Here is a 21,076-nt window from a genome sequence, read left to right on the forward strand (position 1 = left end):
AAGAAAATTCTTACGAACTTTTCCTCAGGAATTTCTTTAGAGCTTCCTAAAGAAATTCTTTCAAAATTTAAGAAATTCTTACAGAAATACTTTTAGACCTTCGGAGATTCCTTTTGAAATTCCTTCGAGAGTTCTTTAAGGAATCTTTTTAAAAAATCATTCAGAAACTCACTTGTCATAACACGAGTTTGTACAATCCCATTGAATTCCACCACTTAAGTGTATCCTGACAGATACGTATTTCGACCTCAACAGTAAGGCCGTCTTCAGTGTCTCGTACTTGACTCGAAGTCGTGTCAAGTACGAGACACTGAAGACGGTCTTACTGTTGAGGTCGAAATACGTATCTGTCAAGATACAATTAGGTGGTGGAATTCAATGGGATTGTACAAACTCGTCTTATGACAAGTGAAGACATTCCACTAAAAAGTTCAAAATAATTTTCTTAACATTTAGAAATTGTTTTAGGGATCCTTTGTAAATTTCATTTGGGTATTCTTTTGGGAATTCCTACGACTATTCTTTGAAAATTCCATCCGAATTTCGTTCGGGAAATCCTATTCCATACTTCCATAATTTACATTGTTTTACTGCAGGAACTTCTGGTAAAGACCTTACGAAAAAATCTCTGAATTGTAAATTACGACGAATTTCTGTAGAAATTGTTGAAATCGTGGATTCGAAAAAAATTCCAAGCAAATCTTTATTGTAACTTTCATATTAGTTTCTAGATTTCTACAGGAATTCCTTTGGAATTTACTTTAGAAACTCGTGCAAGAATTCGTTCAGGAACATCTGAAGGCATTCCTTCGGGAATTCTGCCTGAAATTCATCCGGAAATTCCTTCGAAAATCCGAACAGTAGTGAGATAAAACCCTGTTTTGAAACTGTAATTTGCCAGAAAACCTAAAATAACGGGATTGCAGTCGATCCTTTCCTGGTGTTGGGTGGGACTTTAAACTAATTTGACCCGACTGATCGAGTGTCTGTCCAGAAGGTGCGGCTCCAACAGCGTATGTTCTGGCATCCAGCGGCTGAGTATGAAATGCTATTCCCCGGAAGCTATACCAAAGATGGCAGCCCCATCCCGGTGGATAGGGAACCTTGGGCCAACAACCTACTGTTCCCGAAACATCAATTTGTTCGAGAATCCGATAATGAAAGAATACGGACTGATTTTACGGCGACGACTCTTAGCGCGAAACCACGGACACGAATAGGAACATTGAACGTTTTAACCCTAGCCCAGCAGGGTAAATTGACACAACTTGCCAATGAGGCACGCCGCATGAAGCTTGAGATCCTAGGACTGAGTGAAGTCCGTAGGCCAAACTTTGAAGAACACAGAACACCGTCGGGACAAGTTCTGCTATACTCTGGTTTATGAGGTGAACACGCTCCCCGGCATCGCGGAGTCGGTTTCCTACTAAGCGCTCAGGCACACTCTGCGCTTATGATGTGGGAACCTATAAGTGAAAGGATAATCGTTGCCAGATTTAGAACACGGGTCCGAAACCTTACTATAATCCAATGTTATGCGCCAACCGATGCTGCGAGAACTTCTACAGTCAATTCAATGCCGTCGTAGATAGAATTCCGAAGGGTGATACCAAGATCTGTTTGGGCGACTTCAATGCGAAGATCGGATCCGACAACTCGAACCATGAGCGCATTATGGGACGCCATGGTCTCGAAGAAATGAGCGAAAACGTAGAGCTGTCCGCAGAATTTTGTGGTAATAACGACATGGTGATCGGGGGATCGCTCTTCCCTCATCGACCGGTTCACAAGGTCACGTGGGTCTCCCGTGACGGCCATACAGAAAATCAAATCGACCACATCTGCATCAGCCGAAAATGGAAACGGAGCCTTCTTGTTGTACGGAATAAACGTAGTGCCGATATCGCGTCTGATCATCACCTCCTTATCGGCGAAATACGCCTGCGCATTGCGCGGATTCGTCGGCAGGAGGAAAGAGTTGGACGACGATTCAACACACGCCGACTGGAAGATGCCACGGTGAAACGGTCCTTCGTTGAAGAACTGGAGACGCGTGGTGCAGATATTTCGGAAGGTGGTAGCGTGGAAGACCAATAGACCGACATCAAGAATGCCTTCATCGCCACCAGCGAGAACAATCTGGGCAAACTACGCACCCAGAGGAAACATCGGTGATCCACCGATGAGACCTGGAGGAAGATAGAGGAGCGAAGAGAAGCCAAAACCGCGATAGAGCGATCGAAAATCAGAGGAGCCAAAGTCTTAGCCCGTCAAAGATACGCGGAGGAGAGAGTAAAACGCTCATGTCGACGGGACAAGCGAGCGTGGGCAGACTCTCTGGCCGACGAAGGAGAGAGAGCCGCCGCAACCGGGGACATTCGCCTCCTCTACGATATCTCACGACGCTTAAGCGGGGCGAAGATGAATGCAACGATGCCTGTGAAAGACGCGAATGATCAGTTATTGACCGACCCTACTGACCAGCTGAAACGCTGGTTCGAGCACTTTGAACAACTTTTTCAAGTGCCAGCCGAACATGCCTGATCTGCCTAGGATCCGACGTATAACACGCGTCAATACCGAAGCTCCATCACTGCTAGAGATTCAAACAGCCATCCAAAGCATGAAATCGAATATAGCCTCAAAGCTGACCCCATGACATCCGCTCAACTACTGCATCGTTTATTTCGTAATATCTGGGACACCGCGACTTTCCCGGTCGACTGGATGCAAGGTATCTTAGTGAAGGTGCCCAAAAAGGGTGACCTGACTGTATGCGATAACTGGCGAGGCATTATGTTGCTGTGTACCGTTCTCAAAGTTCTGTGCACAATTATCCTTGCCCGGATTCAGGAGAAGATTGACTACGAAATTCATTGATTCATTAACTACGAAAAAGCTTTCGACCGTTTCAATCACGAGATTATGTGGGGGGTCCTGAGACGCAAAGGGGTTCCTGAAAAAATCATCGGCCTCATCGAAGCACAGTACGAGGCCTTTTCGTGTAGAGTGCTGCACAATGGGGACCTGTCCGACCCTATCCGGGTTGTAGCTGGTGTGAGGCAAGGATGTATTCTATCACCGTTACTGTTCCCCATCGTAATCGATGAGATTCAGGTAGATGCGATTGACCGTGAACCAAACCGCGGGCTGTTATAGCAGCCTATAACCATGGACTTCCAATAGGCTGATGACGTTGCACTCCTCGTGCAACGGCGCTCTGATATGCAGAGTAAGCTCAACGACCTTGCCGAGCGCTCCTCCTCGGCAGGTTTAGTCATCAACGTCAACAAAACCAAATCGTTGGATGTAAACTCGGTGACTCCTTCCAGTTTCACAGTAGCCGGGCAACCAGTGGAGAATGTTGAAAGCTTCCAATATCTTGGTAGCCACGGAACAAGAAAGCAAGGGCTGCTTTTGCGAGTTTAAGAAATATCTGGAAAAACAGGCAGATAAGTGAACGCACTAAAATACGAATTTTCAACTCTAACGTGAAATCTGTGCTGCTATACGCTAGCGAAACATGGTGTGTATCAGTGGAGAACACTCAACGGCTGCAGGTGTTCATTAACAGATGTCTGCGGTATAAAATTCGGGCCTGGTGGCCTCACAACTGGATCTCAAACAACGAGCTCCATCGTCGTTGTCACCAGAGGCCGATAGCAACAGAAATTCGGGATCGGAAGTGGGACTGGGTCAGCCACACTCTACGTAGGGGCGGAAACGAAATCTGTAAACAAGCATTAGACTGGAACCAAGCGGGACATCGCAGCAGAGGCAGACCCAGAGGCTCATGGCGGCAAAGCCTCAATAAAGAAATAAAAGAAGTCGACCGAAATCTAACCTGGCAACAGGTTGAAGCGATAGCCGGGCAACGCTCAGGATGGAGATCTTTCAAGTCGGCCCTTTGCACCACCGGAGGTGTACAGGATCCATAAATAAGTAAGTAAGTCGATCCTTTATCATACATCTTCGTATATTCCTAGAATTCTTTGGGAACTTATTTCAGGAGTTGCTTCGGAAATTTCTCCAGTATTCATCTAGGTGATATTTCATAAATCTATTCACCCAGAGGTGAACCAGATAAATAAAGAACAAAAAAATCTATTCAAAAGCTCGATCGGAAAATCCTTCAGTCGGAGACGAGCCAGCCTAGGGCTGAAAGTCTCCTTAATAAAGATACAAAAAAAATCCTTGAGACATTTTTTTCGGAAAAAAGAATTTTGCCTGTCACCAAGCGATTATGATTTGTATTTTTTGCAGATTTTTGTCTCGGCTCAACCTTCTCTCGTGTAAAAAGATGATTTTGTTTCCAATGAGGCGCCTTTCCAATAATAAACAGCAAGTACACCGAAAGCAGAATCTTGGGAAAATCTCATTTGACGCAACTCAATGATGTGAGACGTCATCATTGTTTACTTCCCGCACTTTTAATAGATAGCAGATTCCAACTTTCTACCGTCGCCAAGCGGTTATGATGTGCACTTTGAAGAAAATATTTCGGCTCTACCTCTCAATAGTACATTTGACAAGAATCGATTTTGATCCACAATGCGCCTTTCTAATCATTCATAGCAAACAAACGTAAGTCGTATCTTGCGTAAAAAATTCACTTTTCTGCTAAATAGTCACTATTAAGAAAACATTTTCAGTGACGCCACTGGTATCCGGGGACCGTAATCGCTGCCATTTTTGCAATCAACTCTTACTTCTCATAAAATTTTGGTCCTGAGAAGAACCGATTTTCTTTCCAAAATGCGCCACTAACAGTAACTAAACGATAGTCCGAAGATTGTTGCTTTTGGCGATGGCCTCTCGATGTTCCACTTTCTGCTGACTCTGCTGCTACGGGCGTCATCGTTGTGCCCGCTCTCCGAGAAAATTTAGTTGAACTGAGGATTGGAGTCGAGCCCGTAGGTTACACGATTTTGATGTCTGTGCTTGCGATGCACATACGCGATTGGTTGGTTTACCGATTTTTAGTGCCTAGTAAAATTCAATTTTTCAATAGTTCAGCAGTTTGAATGCATTTTTTCGATAGTTGAGCAAAATCTTGAAGAGTTCGTCGATCGATTAACACCAAAATCTTTAAAACCGGTTGAAAGACGGCTGAGTTATTAGCCCATACTTCTTGACCACTTTTCGTGACGGTCTCAAATTTCAAAATGCGGGATGACCCCCCAATGTTCCGGAAAGACGTAATCCTACGTCAAAAAAAAAATACCATCAGGAATTAATTCGGTTAGTCATCCAGAAATTCTTTATCGCATGCCTTCAAAAATTCCTTCAGGAATTCCATCGTGAACTTCTTCTCTCTCCGCATGGAGTTTCTTCAAAAATCCTCCGCAAAAGAATCTAGATTTTTTTTTCAAAAATTCTTCGAGTTATTCTTTCGAAAATTGCTTCAAAAATCTGTCTAACAATTCTTTTTGAAACTCCTCCGAAATTTCCTCCAGGAACTACTTCAGCAATACTTCCAGAAATTATTCCAGGTATTTCACTAGAAATGCAATAACCATGGCTCTCGTAATTCCGCCGAAATTTCTTTCAGGAATTTTCAAACGAATTATTAATGAAATTTCGGAAGAACACCTGAAGGAATTTCAGAAATTCGAAATACCGAAAAAATTGTCCAGTGAAATTCCTGCAATAATTCAAGGAATTGAAAGGGTTTCCGAAGGATTTCCTGGCAGAAGTTTCGAAAGCATTTCCGGGGAAGTTTACAAAGTCATTTGCAGAGTATTTTTCGATTATCTACATGAATGTGAAAAGGAATTCCTGGCGTTATTTTCTGAATTATTCCTGGAGTGAATTCCGGGAGGAGTTCTCAAAAGAATATCTTAAGGATTCCCTAAATCATGTTCCGTAGAAATTATGAAATTAATTTTCGAACAATTTCCTAAAGGAATTTACAAATAAATTCCTGCAGAAATTTCCAAAGAATTTCTCCCAAAGTAATTTCAAGGTATTCCTTGAATAATTTCTGTAGATATTATTGAGGAATATCCGAAGGATTATCTCCTTAAGTATTTCCGAATGAATTTTACAAAGAAATTTGTAAAGGAAAAAAAAAATTAAAGGAATTTCTAAAGAAACTCTTAAATGCAATTCGTATAAATTTTCGAAGAATTGCTTTTTTGAATTTTCAATTTTTTTGACGATTTTCCAAAAGAATTTCGGGATTTAGGAAATTGTTGGGGGAAATTTAAAAATGTTGAAATGCCTTTGTAAATTCCGTTCCGAGGGGCCCCCGAGCCCTCCGCTTGTTCAACTTTCCGTTCGGTGTGTAGAAGGACACCACGGTGACCGCAAGAGACCATTGCAGTCTCGCTGCGACAGATTTATAAATCTCACGTTGCAACACACTTCGTTAAAATGTTTACTTATCGTTGCAAGTTGTTTGAAGTTCCAAATCACAATCTTGAAAAATTAAATATAGGATTCCTCTAATTTCAAACACCGAACACATAGTTCCGATATGGCCTGCACAGTGTCAATAGTTTTCAAGGAAAGGAATTACGCTTTCACTTATTAAAGCTTTAGCACGAGTACGAGAAACTTTTGAAAGTTTAATTTAGTACAATTCAATAAAAATGACTGGCTAAATAGCTGTTGTTGAACAACAGTTAATATATAATCATATTACCGTGAATAAAATTTAACCGATGCTAATAATAATAATACTTACAAGTCTTTCGTTTTGTGCCTTAACGCTAACAGGTGTGGTGCGGAGATGAGCGGTGGCGGTGGCCTTTTGAGTATACTGTTACTGCGAACGCGCAAACTGCAGTCTGATTTTGCGGTGCTATCTGAAAACAGAGAGAAATAAAAGATAAAACAAGATTCAAATTAGTTAATCTGTAGAATTGAATGGTTAATAGGGTGAGTCAAGTTTGATTAAACTAATTTTTAGATAATTTCACAGTTTCAGCTATTTTAAAAGTCGTAAATACTGAAAAAATACGAGTTTTCTCACGCTAATTTGAATACAAAATCTTTAACATTGAACATGGAATACGCTTTCACAAATGATGTTTATGTTCAAATTACGACCTATCGGGTATGTTACGGTTCTTGCTGAGCGACATGCACGATCCGTATCGGATCACTCCGGCTGTTTTTTTTCACTCTATCTGATCGCAACACATGCTGCGGGGTTAGTGTGATACATCGTTTAGATCTAATCTGTTTGCACCACCGCTGCCGTTGCACCGATCAACAACCGAGCTTGACATCGAGAAGACAATCTGGTATAGAGCCAGCACCCATGACCTTTCCGGGTCCGGGTCGAACCCTCGTGGGGCCGGCCTCAGTATTAATTGAAACCAGCGCCAGCAGCGGTACAATTATTTCGCGGATTTGAATGGGCTCATGCACTGAGTGATCGCGTCGCGCAGCTCACCGTAGGGGTCTTGAATGTAGGTACCTATGAAGGCATCAGGACTCGAAGCGAAAACAAACATCCCATCGCCGTAAAAAGGTAAATCCGACGATAAGTGGTCCAACAATTCGCCCAATCATATTTATTATGTATCGATTCCAGCGAGGGTAATAACCATTCAATTAAATGGATTTCCTTGAGGCGCATGCAGGCAAGCCGAAGCAGTTTAGAGGTCCTGTTTAACTCATCCAGAAAAGAAGCTTGGATTAATCCACTTGATATTTTATGTAATCTCTTCTGCTTTTTTTTTTTAATTTTCTTCTTTCATTTTTTGCCTAATTATCTGAGTAATCATGTAGGAACGGTGGTGATAGTGTATTGATTTGTAATCAAAAATCAGTTTCAAAATCCTTAAAGTCTAAATCTTTAAGTCGGCTTTTGTTACTCGATACAACTTTTAAAAAACAATGAAAAAAGTCAACAAGAAGTGCACCGACTCCTTATTTATGATTTGTTCGCTTCTCCTCGCTCGATTGATCGGAAACGATGATCGCCGCACTTGGCACGGGATGGTCAACCATCGTTGGACGCGAGTCAACCCATTAGCATCGGGTCGTTATGGTCAATGCTTACGACGTACGGAGGCTTCCGAGTAGCCAGCAGCGCTCTGTTGCCGCTTATATGTTCATTGGGTGCAATTTGGCGAAGCGACTATGCACGCGAGATAAGCCTTAAAATGCAAAACTGCCATAATCCTACCTTATCATGCGCTCAACTCGAGAGTTTTATCTTTTGTTGGCACCGACGCTGGAGTAACAATATCTGCACTCAGCCATATGCATGCGCACAGATTGCAAAGTGAGAGGTTATGGTTCGTTTGTATTGCGGCGTTTTTGTTCCGGGGAAGGGATCTTCCCAGGGCTTATAATTTTTTGACGAAGATTTTAATGTTTATCAGTAAACGCTGTTATCCATTTCGCACTTCTCGGCACGAGATGACTGCAAAATGCCGTTATAATTAACCCCCGTATGACAGTGACCGCTTCCCAAGGTTAATGGACTTCTACTCGTTGGTAATTCGTTATCCAGCAGTCTGCGGATTGCGTACTGCACCTTTCGCTGCCATTTAAGAACGTTCTAGTTTATGATAATTGAAGGATAAAAGGTTATCCATTCATCTCAAATTTGATATCTTAATGAAAATTATAGACCCGCTGAAGTTCTGCATCATCTCTGAAAGTAAACAATTGTGCGTCGAATTTTACGCAGAAATATAACCGAAGGTAATTCAACCACTGCCTGACGCAAATCAAAAGGACACCGCAAAGCCTTAAATCGAAGTTTTGACGTTTGTCCGTGAGTACATTAACTTTAATTCATCGCCGTAACTGCAATGGACGTAATCGAGTAAACTGAGAACGCCATCAGATGCAGATTGTGCGATAAAAACCATTGAACATTAATTTCGCACCATGTGATAATTGTCCACTTTGATGATAATTTATCGCTTCGGTAGTGTGTGCGAGTGGGATCTTGGGAGAGTATCAGCTTACCCTTGCTGGCTTAAACTGCTTGCAGTAATGTGATTTAATGGACAGGCAAGTTATTGAGCTATATGTTTCTGCTGTTTGGGAAATGATATGATTTTCAAGAGCACCGTTCAAAATAATACGTTTGTAAGTCAAAAATGTTCCGAAAAAGGTATTGCAAAGCTTAGAGCTTGCATAGCAGAAAACTATAACATGACGTGTCAGACCGCATAATGCTTTCGTGCTGTGCGGCTCTTTTCTCTCTTTGCTGAAGGAAGTTTTTAATACTACCCGAAGCTATTTTAATTTCAACAGTGCCTCTTAGCGCTATTTGTACCTACTGATCCCGTTACGATCTTTGCTTGGACCCGTACGTTAGACCCGTTTGCGGAAGTAAAATTCCGACAAGCGGTGGTATTCTTGCAGGGACACCGTTCTGGGAAAAAACCTCTTAGAAGGTCACGTCTCCACGCTCAGCAATGAGCATTAATAAAAACAAGAGGAAGGGGGAGTCTCTGAATTCTCCACTTCCTTCTAAGAAACAAGGTTTCAAGACCGTCCTGCCAAAGCGCGGAAAAAATAGAAGGAAGCTGGAGACTTCAGATATTCCTTCTAACTCTAACATTGGAAATAATTCTTCTCCTATCGAACTGAGCAATCAGTTCGATTTGATTCATGACGAAATTGAGCAAATCGAATCTACCTCTAGCCCAGGTGATTCGATTCATGCGAAGAAGCAAAGGATTCCGCCAATTGTGGTATCTGTTGCCGAGTTTTCTGGCTTTAGGAATGAGATTTTGAGTAACCTTCAGGGGATCAAGGTTTCATTTCAGATTGCCAGGAAGATTTTTTTTATTGTCTTTATTAAGGACACTTTCAGCCCGAGGCTTCTTTCTTTCTTCCGGTGGCTTTATACGGCTATGAAACATGGACGTTAAAGGAGGCTGAACGGAGAGCTTTCGGAGTGTTTGAGCGTAAGGTGCTGCGGACAATACTCGGCGGTAAACAGGAGAACGGTATCTGGCGGCGTCGCACTAAGGGGTAACTGGACCAAAATCCTGGCCAAAATTATATTTCGGCTTTTTCTGGTAGTTTTTGCATTTATGATGCAAAAACACAGTAACAATCGATTTTCGAACATTTTTACAGGTGCAAATTCACCTACCAGTGATAAATGACCTTTCTTGATATGTTCAAAAATGAAATTAGAAACTGATACAGAAGCGACAGCTCCATGACAGTTCATTCTTTCACTCACTTTTGTCCTTAATTCGCGTTGGAAACGTGAAAAATGAAAAATCTCGCGTAGCATTTGATAATCGATTCAAAACAAAACATTAGATTTTCAGCTCCCATTTCACAAGTTTATTATATTTTTAGCAGCGAAAGCTACCCAAAACGTACAATCAACACTGATTACTCACCCATAACATCAGTTGCATCGGAAAATTTGGAATTGATTAAATAAAAGTCTGGCTACTGTTTTTGCACCCTTATGGGTCGTTCATAAACTTTTTGCTCAAATCATCTTCATCTTACAATAACATAGAATCGATTATTTTTGGAGAGGAAATGTTTCTTTCTATTTTCTGTTTTGGTCCTATATACAAGGTTGCCTCAAGTGGTTACTTCACTTCACAGTTTTTTTTCAATCGGCTCCGTAACGCCCTACAGCATTTGAGCCTACCAAATGACCGAATGAATAACAAAAAACAGAGTATGTTACTATTGTATTCAATCATGATGATGATGATGATGATGGTCCCGCCACATACCCCTACAAAGGTTTGAGCTAGACGATTTATCTTTAAGATAATTAATTGAATGATATAATAACAATTTAATCAGATTTGCAAAAAACAAAAACGATCTGATTACCATCACAGATATGAATTACATAACTTTTCATTACTATCCAGCAAAAAATGTAAATTTAAAAAAAACTGTTGTTTTCATCTACAGATTCTCATAAGCATCGGTAGTGATACTTCGAGCTTATACTAAAATGCAAAACTTGTGATACCTCTCGCACAGATTTCAAAAGTTCCACCAAGAATCGCGTTTCATGTTTATACAAGACCACGTTTATCACTCGTAAGCATCAATAAAATTAATAATCTAAGTCGTCAACAAAACTAAAACTTGTGTTACCGCTCCGTCGATATCAAAAGTTTCGGTATCAACCACGGAACAAAACTCTACCAGATAGCCCATTACTAATCCGAAGAATCATTCAAACAGTTGAAAATGCGCAAGTCTGTACATAAATTTTAAAAATCATCCATATCTGATTTGCGCGCGCGAGACTCAAACTTTGTAGACTACACAAAAAAGGTCAGATTACAATTACGTCAATATATATAAAATCCATCATCATCATCGAGGCGAACAAAACAGTTTATCAGGGCCTCAATAAATAAAAATACAATTGTCCAAACAAACAATTCGTAGGTCAAACTTCGTCAAGATACAAAATTTATTGAATTATAAAAGTCAACTAAGTAGCTGCTTAAAAGGCAGCTTTTACGTGTGAAACACAAAGTCTCTTAAACTGTGATAATGTCGTTGCACGTTTGATATGTGTAGGCATCGAATTGAAATAATTGATACCTTTAAAAAACAAAGAATTTTGTGAAGCTCCATGCAAAAAGTATGGTGTTCTTATATCTTCCGCGTTTCTAGTGTTATATCTATGAATGTCACTTCCTCTTTCAATTCGATCACACAAATATCGAGGCAGCAATCCGTTAATTACTTTAAAAATAAACACCATTGTTAAATACACAATTCTTTGCTTCACCGAGAGCCACTGCAAAGCATCCAACAAAAAAGTTGAGGAAGTGAATCTGTTACATCTCAAAATCAAACGGATAATCTTATTCTGCAAACGCTGCAATCTCGATATTTGTGTCTGATTTGCTAAAAACAAAATGGAAGGACAAAAGTCCAAGTGAGGAGAGATGATTGATTTGTACAACTGTATTTTGCTAGCAATATTTAATTCGTTTTTCAGTCGACAGAGGATTCCATACTTCTTGGCTATTTTCTTGATGACATTGTCAATATGTTGGTCGAATTTCAATTTATCATCAATAATCACGCCAAGATATTTAATTTCCCGTACGCGATCAAGTGTCTCGTCCAGTGTTGGTAAAATCACTCATAAATCTCAATCAACGAGCGCTCCCGTGCGAACGAAATCGTCTGCGATTTTAAAGGAATGCATCACGCTTGAATTTTTCATGCCAAAACGCATCATTTCACTCATTTGCCAAAAAATCATTTTGGTTTAAAAACGCATTTGAAATCAAATTGGGTGTAATTTATTGCTTATACATAAAAGATTGTCTAATATTTTATGCGACAAACGTCAATTCATTGTTTTTAACGAAGGAGAACAAAAGAAAACCAACGATGATTAAAATGGATGATTCAACTCATCCATGAGTTTTAAGGTGCTGAGTTGGGTGCGTTTCAACTCACGCTTGATTTGAATCATCAATGAGTTTTGAGATTTTGAGTTTTTACCAACACTGGTCTCGTCATCAATTTTCGCAGAGACATTATCAATTGAACGATTTCGCGAAATAATCATGTACTTTGTTTTACTAATATTCAATTTCAACTGTTTGTACTTCAACCATCTACTTAACGAATGTATATCTTTATTCAAGCGTTCAATCGCATCTTCAAAGTCTCTAGCTGCAATAAATAACACAGTATCATTTAACAAATAAGTTTATATCACAAAACGTAAAACCCGTCGCATGTCATTTATATACATAATAAACAAAAGGGGCCCCAATACACTTCCCTGTGGCACTCCTAGGGTGTTCTCCATGGGACGAGATACAGAATCATTAAAAGCAGTCCGTTGAGTTCTGTCAGACAAATAGCTTTTAAACCAATTGTATGCAGAACCTGAAATTCCAAAGCGCTCCAAAGTTTTCAACAATAAGGGCCTAGAAACTGTCTCAAAAGCGCGTTTAAGATCCAAGAACACAGCAACAATCGTATCTTTATGCTCTATGCTTTCTTTCCATTTAGCTAATACCAAGTTCAAAGCGGTTTCGCAGGAGTGACCCTCCTGGTATCCCGATTGTTCCGGTATTAACAAGTTATTACTATTTAAATACATAAGTAGCTGGCCTTTAACAACAAGTTCTAAAATTTTCTCTACTGTGTGCAACATGTTGATGGGACGAAACTCTTCGGCTTTAATCGTTCCAGCAACTTTTTGAATTGGAATAACTATGATTCCTTCCAAACTTGCGGCACGTGCCCAGTTTGCAATGATTCATTTATCAGGTCCAGCAGGTTGTGTCCGATGACATGAAAGCAATCTTGTATAATTTTAGCATTAACATTATCAATACCAGCCGTTTTTCCTAGATTAAAACAAATCGTTTCAAGTTCTTGAAATGTAATGGGGTGAAAACCTTCGAATCTCAAGTTACTGTTAACTGGCTGTTTTATTTCGTCAGGTTCATCCACTAACTCGATAGATCGGTTAATGGTTGAAACGCATTCAATAAAATAATCATTGAATTTAGACGCGATTACTTATTCCGACTCTTCTAATGTGCCATTAAAAGTTATGGATCGCGGTTTACAAGAACTAGGTTTTAACAATGATTTTAATATTTTCCATAACTCTTTGCTGTTGTTTTGATGCTGATAAATTTTCCTCTGTATATATTCGCATCGAGTATGCTTTAAACATTGCGAATATTTATTCCGCGCAACCTGGTACCTATTCCAATGATTTTCATTTAAGACGTAAAAGATCTAGATTGTACCAGCTGTTTGAATTATTCAAAGTTACTAATTTCTGTTCAACTAACTGATTGGTACAGGATTTTAAGACGCTCGTGATAACAGCTGCTCTTTGATCTAAATTACCAGTATTTTCTCGAAAATCCACGTTTGTTTCGATAAGGCTCGTAATTGCTTGTTTCGAATATTTTCTCCAGCACTTAAGTTTTACCAAATCGTTATTATTACTACTGTCATCTGTAATGCTAATGACTAGTGTTTCATGATCGGTTACTTTTAAATCACAATTCGTAACACTAGTGACAGAATCAAAGTTAGAGTAAACATGATCAATCAAAGTTCTACTGTGCTGAGAAATACGCGTATACTCATTTACTTTTTGTTTTAAATTAAAAAAGTCAACTAATCGCTTCAAATGTTTCGAATTTGAAACGTCACACCAACTGATATTAAAATCGCCAGCAATAACATTTAATTTACTAGGATCTATAAACGACTCTAACCAGTTTTCAAAAATTTGCTGGTCATTAGCACTGGGAGAGTGATATAAAATACCGTAATTACCCAACTTCATGCCACGTACAACTGCAATGCCTAAGAACCAATTGCCATCGCAAACTTCGTTCAATTGAAGCTTGAACTGAACTGATTCTTTGACATAAATAGCAACTCCGCCGGTGTGTCTCGAATGTGATAGACAAGCAGCAACACTATATCCCGGAATACTATATTGATCAAATGCTTCTAAGTTAACAATATGAGTTTCAGATAGAAATACTAAAAGTGGACGTTTATCTTCTACAATCTCACGTAGTGCAACGTAGTTTGTAGACAAACCAGCAATATTCAAATACAAAATATCTAAATTATTCACATTTCTACTGGAACTTGGTTGCTATTCATTGAAACGTAAGCTGCTCTTTTTACGATCAAATAACCTTTTATAAACTTTACACTCAGTACTAAATGCTCCGTGGTTTACGTCCAGATTCATTTTACGTTCTTTATTCATTTTCAAACAATTGATACATTTCAAAGCAGTTGACGTGCAATCAGATGTTTTGTCACGAAATAATTAACTTTTTAATACCGCACAGAGGCAAACAAACTATCATGTCCACCATCACCACGTCATCATGTCTATGTGTCAAATGCCTCGAAAACCAGAAAAAGTTATCTGCGGAATTTTTCTGCCTATGTACTGTTGAAAACAATGGCGGAAAATATGAAAACAACCTATTTTGAAGTTACTCGCAAATTCGTTTGCGGGCGAGTGCGGATGATCTTTAACCCGCAATGGAAAGATGAAAGACTATATTTTCATGTGTGTACAATCTCGTAGCGGAATACGAGGGAGTACTTCTACTTTTTTAATAATAAAGTTTGTTAAAAAATGTCAAAAACTCCATGTTATTTATGTTTATGAAATAATATCTTAATGTTAAATATAATTCATTTCAACTCATGGAGGTCCTAGGGCAGTCGATAAATGATGTTTTGTGTACTATAAACCTAACATTATATTTGTTGTTTAGATTAGTCAGCAGTGGCAACTGATCTTTGTCTTACGGCACGCTAAAAAACATCAAATTAACATGATTTTTGATAGGTTGTCATTAATACTAATAACCCGAGCAGCACAAGCCAGACAAAAATGGTTGCCGCAACTTGATTGTGACTGAATCTGGTCACATATGAGTTGCAGTAACCATTATGGAACATGTGTGCTGCTAGGGAAGGAACAAACGTAAAAATTTCAATGAACATAATGGAGATAATATTGAAGAATATTCTAAAAATATAATACTATGCAAAAGTTCGAAAAACGAGAAAGGGTTTTTGGCCAGCCATTTGTTCTAGCTACTCCACCGTGCGTCGCATGAATCACGAATTGTAATTTGTACGAGTTGTATATTATTAAGCTTATTCAACACGGCAGACTACGGTCACGTTGTTCGTATGCCAGAAGTCAAGTATTTCAAGCGAAGATAATATTTAGTTGAGAACCCGGAAGAGGCCGCAGGCATCGTGGAAGGCCGCGTACACGATGGCTTTTTGCAGTTGAAGAGGACCTGAGGGCGCTCAATGTTCAGGGCGACTGGAAGCGATTGGCCCAGGATCGAGTCCAGTGGAGAAGGATACTCCATTCGGCGTAGCGAAGAGCTGTAGCCCATCAAGTAAGTACAAGGAGCTAATCGTTGCAATAGAAGATTGCAACGATGTTTGTCTAAAATTGGAAATTATTTTGTTGCAATGACTCAATATTAAAAAATTCTACGAAGTTCATTGGTACTATACCACGGAGGCAACTTCAGAATCATTTTCAAAATTTTATTTTGAATCCTCTGGAGTGCCTTTTTTTCTGGTATTGCAGCAACTAGTCCATATTGGCACAGCATACAACATGGCTGGTTGAAAAATTTGTTTGTAAATCAAAAGCTTTTTCCTAAGTCAAAGTTTTGATTTTCTGTTTATAAGTGGATATAGACACTTAATATATTTGTTACATTTGGCTTGAATGCCTTCAATGTGATTTTTAAAAGTTAATTTTTGATCCAGCACAAGTCCTAAATATTTAGCTTCGCTAGACCAATTAATTGGAACCCCATTCATAGTGACAAAATAAATAATTAGTCGCTTGCCAAGGCGCCACGGTGTAAAAAAATGGATTATTATCGAAGTTTCATGTATCTCTGATTTTTTTTCACAGATAGTTAGGCAAGGTCATTAGAAATGAGGTACGGGGTGTTTTAAAATATTTCATCGGCGATTTTTTGAAAAAAGTGATTTTTATTGTTTGCTTCTCTAATATACCGTACAAAAAATCAATTGATAACCCAACAACGGATCAATCATTGTAATTAATTCTCAAAATTGAAAATGTACACATTTTTAAATTTTTTTTAGTAGAAAGCCTATCTTGAAATAGATCTAAATATTTGAAAAATATCAATTTCTGTAATTCAAGCCTTCCCAAACTATGTTTTTATTTTTTTTGCGTTATTTTCAATTTTTTTAGCAATTAACATCTTTTTCCAGCCCAAATATGGTTCCCTATTGAATGTTGTATTCACATTTCTTCCTTCCGACATTCGCACTATGAGACCAGCCCATTGTCAGTCTGCCATATTTTAAAGGGTTCATATTTTCCTCTAGATACAGTGTCTCATCATTTGTGGGGTACATACCATGTACAATAACCTTACCGAATATTGTTCGCAGCACATTTTGCTTGAAAACCCCAAAACCTTACTGGCCTGCTTCTTATAATTACCACGCTTCATGTCCGAAATAGGCTATTGGATGGAGTTATACACAGCAAATTCCATTGCCGGTTGCATGTTGTTGCTACAAGCACAACTGTCTCACATTTGATTGATTTCGTATGTGTGTGGGTCATTCATACTTTTATGAGCAGTAATCTGGTAAGCTGTAAGAAACCGTTTTTTCGCCCAAGTAATAATTATAATTTTATAATGTTTTTGAAAATAGCGATTTACTTTTCAGGTGTGCTATGAAAGCATTATACATAAGTACAACGATGTTACTAGGGATCATTATCACACAAGCATTCCAATGTAAACTATTTCTTCAACGCCTCTAATCATCTAATGTACATCCTCTCATTTCTATTTCTATCCGTAACAATTTACTTCATACTGGTAGTGTGAATGGATATGTCCTTTCTTACCATCTCAATCTTCAGTAAGACAAAAGTCTCCACTACTACTCTGCGATTGTTTTCTAAGGAGCTGAATTTCATCTGCAAAACCTAGGACCATATGCATAAGCTCTGCCAAGATGAAGTACATAATTACATGCAGAGACAGAGATAAGCTTAGTGTTGTTTGTGCTAAGAAAGTAAAGGGGATATGTTTGAAGATGTATAAACCTTTACCTTTGAAATGCTGACAAACACTGACAAACACTAACAATGCTGTAAACACTGGCAATGACGTTTCCTATGAAGATTGTCTGCTTTAAATAGGGTTACCTCTGGCGTACATAACCAGTTTTAGGTCTAAGTTAGGTCTCGTAAAATACCGGTGAAGAAAAAGAACTCAGATGGAAACGAAATTCGCTTTTTATAATACCTCACACGCATACCAGGAATGACAATATTATGAAACTAAGATGAACCTCCGATCTGTTTTCACAGGGTTCTAGTACTAATCGGTCCATTTCAGGAAATCATTCGATCAAAATATTCTATCGGTGAAAACTTAACAAAATTAGGTTATAAGATTTTACAGGGGTTAGACATAAATTCAAATTAACCTAACTTTTCGTAAAATAATTCACTTTTGATTAAAATGAAAACATTGATGCTGAATGTTTTCTAGGATTTACCTCAGATGAAATTTCATATCGATCTGAAGATTCCGGAATTCCGAGGTTGGTGGAAAATGCATTTATTCCACTGATGCTTTTCATTATTTGAGACGTAAGCTTTGGATATTGTTTATGCTCTCTTCAGGAACAAGCACTAGTCCAATGCGGGCTATATGTCGATAATCCGCAAGGAGTTCTCAGATATATGGTCGTTTCCGTGTAAATGATTAAGGGAATATGAACGAATTGATAATCGAAATCATGGAAAATTGTTGTCAAGACGATGATTATAGAGATTTTCAGGACCATAATGTGGACTGACTTCGTTAGAATATGTTGGGGAAATTGGTTAGTTTTGGAATCGATCTGAACCATGCAAATACGGATTGGGTATCGTATTTTCGATTTTTTTAAGGGGCAAGCCATAGTAAACACGACAAGCGATGCGACGCTACAGTGCAATTTGACAGCTCATTGATAATGCTTGTTATTCTTTTATGTGAGTCGCGCCGCATCGCATTTACTTTGGCTTGCCCCTAAGACGATAACTACGTAGAGATTTTCTAGACCGTGAAATTCAATAGCCACTCTGTAACAGGTTTTCGGTGCTCCGGAATTGTGACAATTGGTTCAGGAAATATGACCAAATTGCTAACGAACGAAATTATGTTAATATGGGTATTAAACTTTATAGTTATGCAAATCGAAGACTATTTAGATATTTTCAAAATAATAATTACATCTGACTATCCATTAGTTGATTCCAGATTCGATAAGAATGCCATTTTATGTTTTTTGAACTCAAGTTGCATTCACAACATTAATATTATGACCGTTGTTGCTTACAATTTTTTCATTTGGTGAGCGAATTTGGCTTCACATTTCTATGGCACCTGGCAACTGATAAAGATTAGTCAGTGAGTCTTACAGTCCTGAAAATCTAATCAAAACCAGAGCAAGAGGTAATAACATACATACATATATCATAACTTGATATTAATAAATGATACTCGTCATAGATAATTTACATGATTTTATTAATTTATATGAAAGATGCTGTGACTAAATCGATCTGAATTGTGTTGATTATAAATACCTCAACCATGTTGTTATTGTGTACTATACTGCCGTCATACGCATATCTGTCCCATGTTTGCTGAGATTTCCTATGTACATTGAACAATTATGCGTAGAACGGCAGTATATCCGTATTATAATATCTGAATTAACATTCTGGTTATTTCCGTTATATGCAAAGCTCTCCCAACCCATAGATCATTGCCGTTGAAAGTATTGGATATTAGAGCGTTTTAAATGTATTCCCTCTTGCTCTAGTAGTTATCTTTTTCAAAATATGAAAGCTAATATTATATATTTGCATGGTCTCGGTCAGTGTAAAGCTCTCCACATAGCAGTGATGATGCCTTTCTCGTGCCTTTGTAAGAGTTAAAAAGCATACAAGAAAGGTCCAAAATATCACTGACAGGTAGATAGGTCCTTAATTTTAATCTGTTTATACCCATTTTAAAAATTCACGTCAAACGTAATTTGTTTCGAGTACATCGGATGAGCATAGATGCCAGAAAAGTGATTTTTCTATACATTATTATTTTGGCCATAACTTTCAAGCCCATAGTCCGACGTATGGCGTATTTTCAACAGGAAATAATGTGGGTGATGAATACCATCCTTTTCAAGGCAATCGGATAACACTGAGTTATTTCACGAAAAATTATGCTAAATTGAATTTCGACAATTTTTTCCTATCTCAACCTATATATCTAACCCCTGCAAAATCTTGAAATCTAATTTTCTTAAATTTTCACCGATAGAATATTTTGATCGCATGCTTTCCTGAAAGGGGATGATTAGTACTAGAACCCTGTGAAAACAGATCGGAGGTTCATCTTAGTTTTATAATATTGTCATTCCTGGTATGCGTGCCTCAATTCTTCGGGTGGAAATTACGGAAATGGAACGTTAAAAGCAGCCTAGGATACTTTCAGATTTTTCTAGTGGAAGGTGCTGCGTACAATACTCGGTGAGAGGCCAAAAAAAAGACATGTGGCTCATACGCATGAATTACAAGTAAAATCCATCATAAAAGAAGAAAACATTCTGAATCTCATAAAATACGGCGCACTTCAGTGGGCAGGTCATCTAGTAAAAATATCAGAAGATAAAAATGCAAAAACAATATTCATCAGAGAACAATATAGATGCCAGAGATAGATCATTGTTTCAGCAAAGATTTCAAAACATAAAAATAGTACTAAAAATACTTTAGGAACTTTAAAAATGTTTTTCAAAATTTTATTTCCGTGTCAAGATAGGTTATTTATATAGATACGAGAAAGGCAAAAAAGCTACAAATGTGTAAATAACCAATTTTGAGAAATAATTACAAAGATTGATCCTTTGTTGGGTTATCAATTGACTTTTTGTACGGTATATTAGAGAAGAAAATAAAAAAAATCACTTTTTCCAAAAAATCGTCGATGAAATATTTTAAAACACCCCGTACCTCATTTCTAACGACCTTGCCTAACTTTCTGTGAAAAAAAATCAGAGGTACATGAAACTTCGATAATAATCCATTTTTTTACACCGTGAGGCGATTTCCAATATATTTTCTTCCCAACTAACATACTATTCCATTCCAGGGCGCTCATGGAGACGCAGAGGATTCCTAGGTCGCTTGTAGCAATAAGTGTCGAACTAATTTTCCTCTCATTACCCAATTGACTGTGAGGACGTGGCCGGCATCGTTATAGGTCTTGAATTGAAGAAACTCCGAAGCATGTACAACGAGAATAGCTTTATTGTCCCGAGAAAACTATTCAATTGGTGAGCTGTGCATTATTTGTTGTTTCTCGGCAAATCACGACTAGTAGCTACGATGGGAATTGCAAGTCGCTAGGTTTCGCAGGTTGCGACAGGATGATCTACGATGAATTACATCCCCGCAACTTCGACGTCGTGGCGCTGCAGGAGATTTGCTGGACAGGACAGAAAGTGTGGAAAAGCGGGCATCGAGCGGCTACCTTCTACCAAAGCT

The 21,076-nt window shown here is 38.5% G+C and overlaps 1 protein-coding gene across 3 annotated transcripts in view; it reads right to left on the reverse strand.

The window, feature by feature from the left end:
• LOC134224556 (Kruppel-like factor 3) overlaps window positions 1-21,076 on the reverse strand; it is a 643,489-nt gene that overhangs the window by 15,106 nt on the left and 607,307 nt on the right. For all 3 annotated transcript variants that reach the window (XM_062703945.1, XM_062703944.1, XM_062703946.1), the window contains one exon: window positions 6,689-6,809. In XM_062703945.1, coding sequence (XP_062559929.1) covers window positions 6,689-6,809 — 121 coding nt within the window. The remainder of the gene's footprint in view (window positions 1-6,688; window positions 6,810-21,076) is intronic.

The sequence above is a fragment of the Armigeres subalbatus genome, chromosome 3, assembly GCF_024139115.2.
Source record: "Armigeres subalbatus isolate Guangzhou_Male chromosome 3, GZ_Asu_2, whole genome shotgun sequence".
In the NCBI taxonomy this organism is placed as follows: Eukaryota; Metazoa; Arthropoda; class Insecta; order Diptera; family Culicidae; genus Armigeres; species Armigeres subalbatus.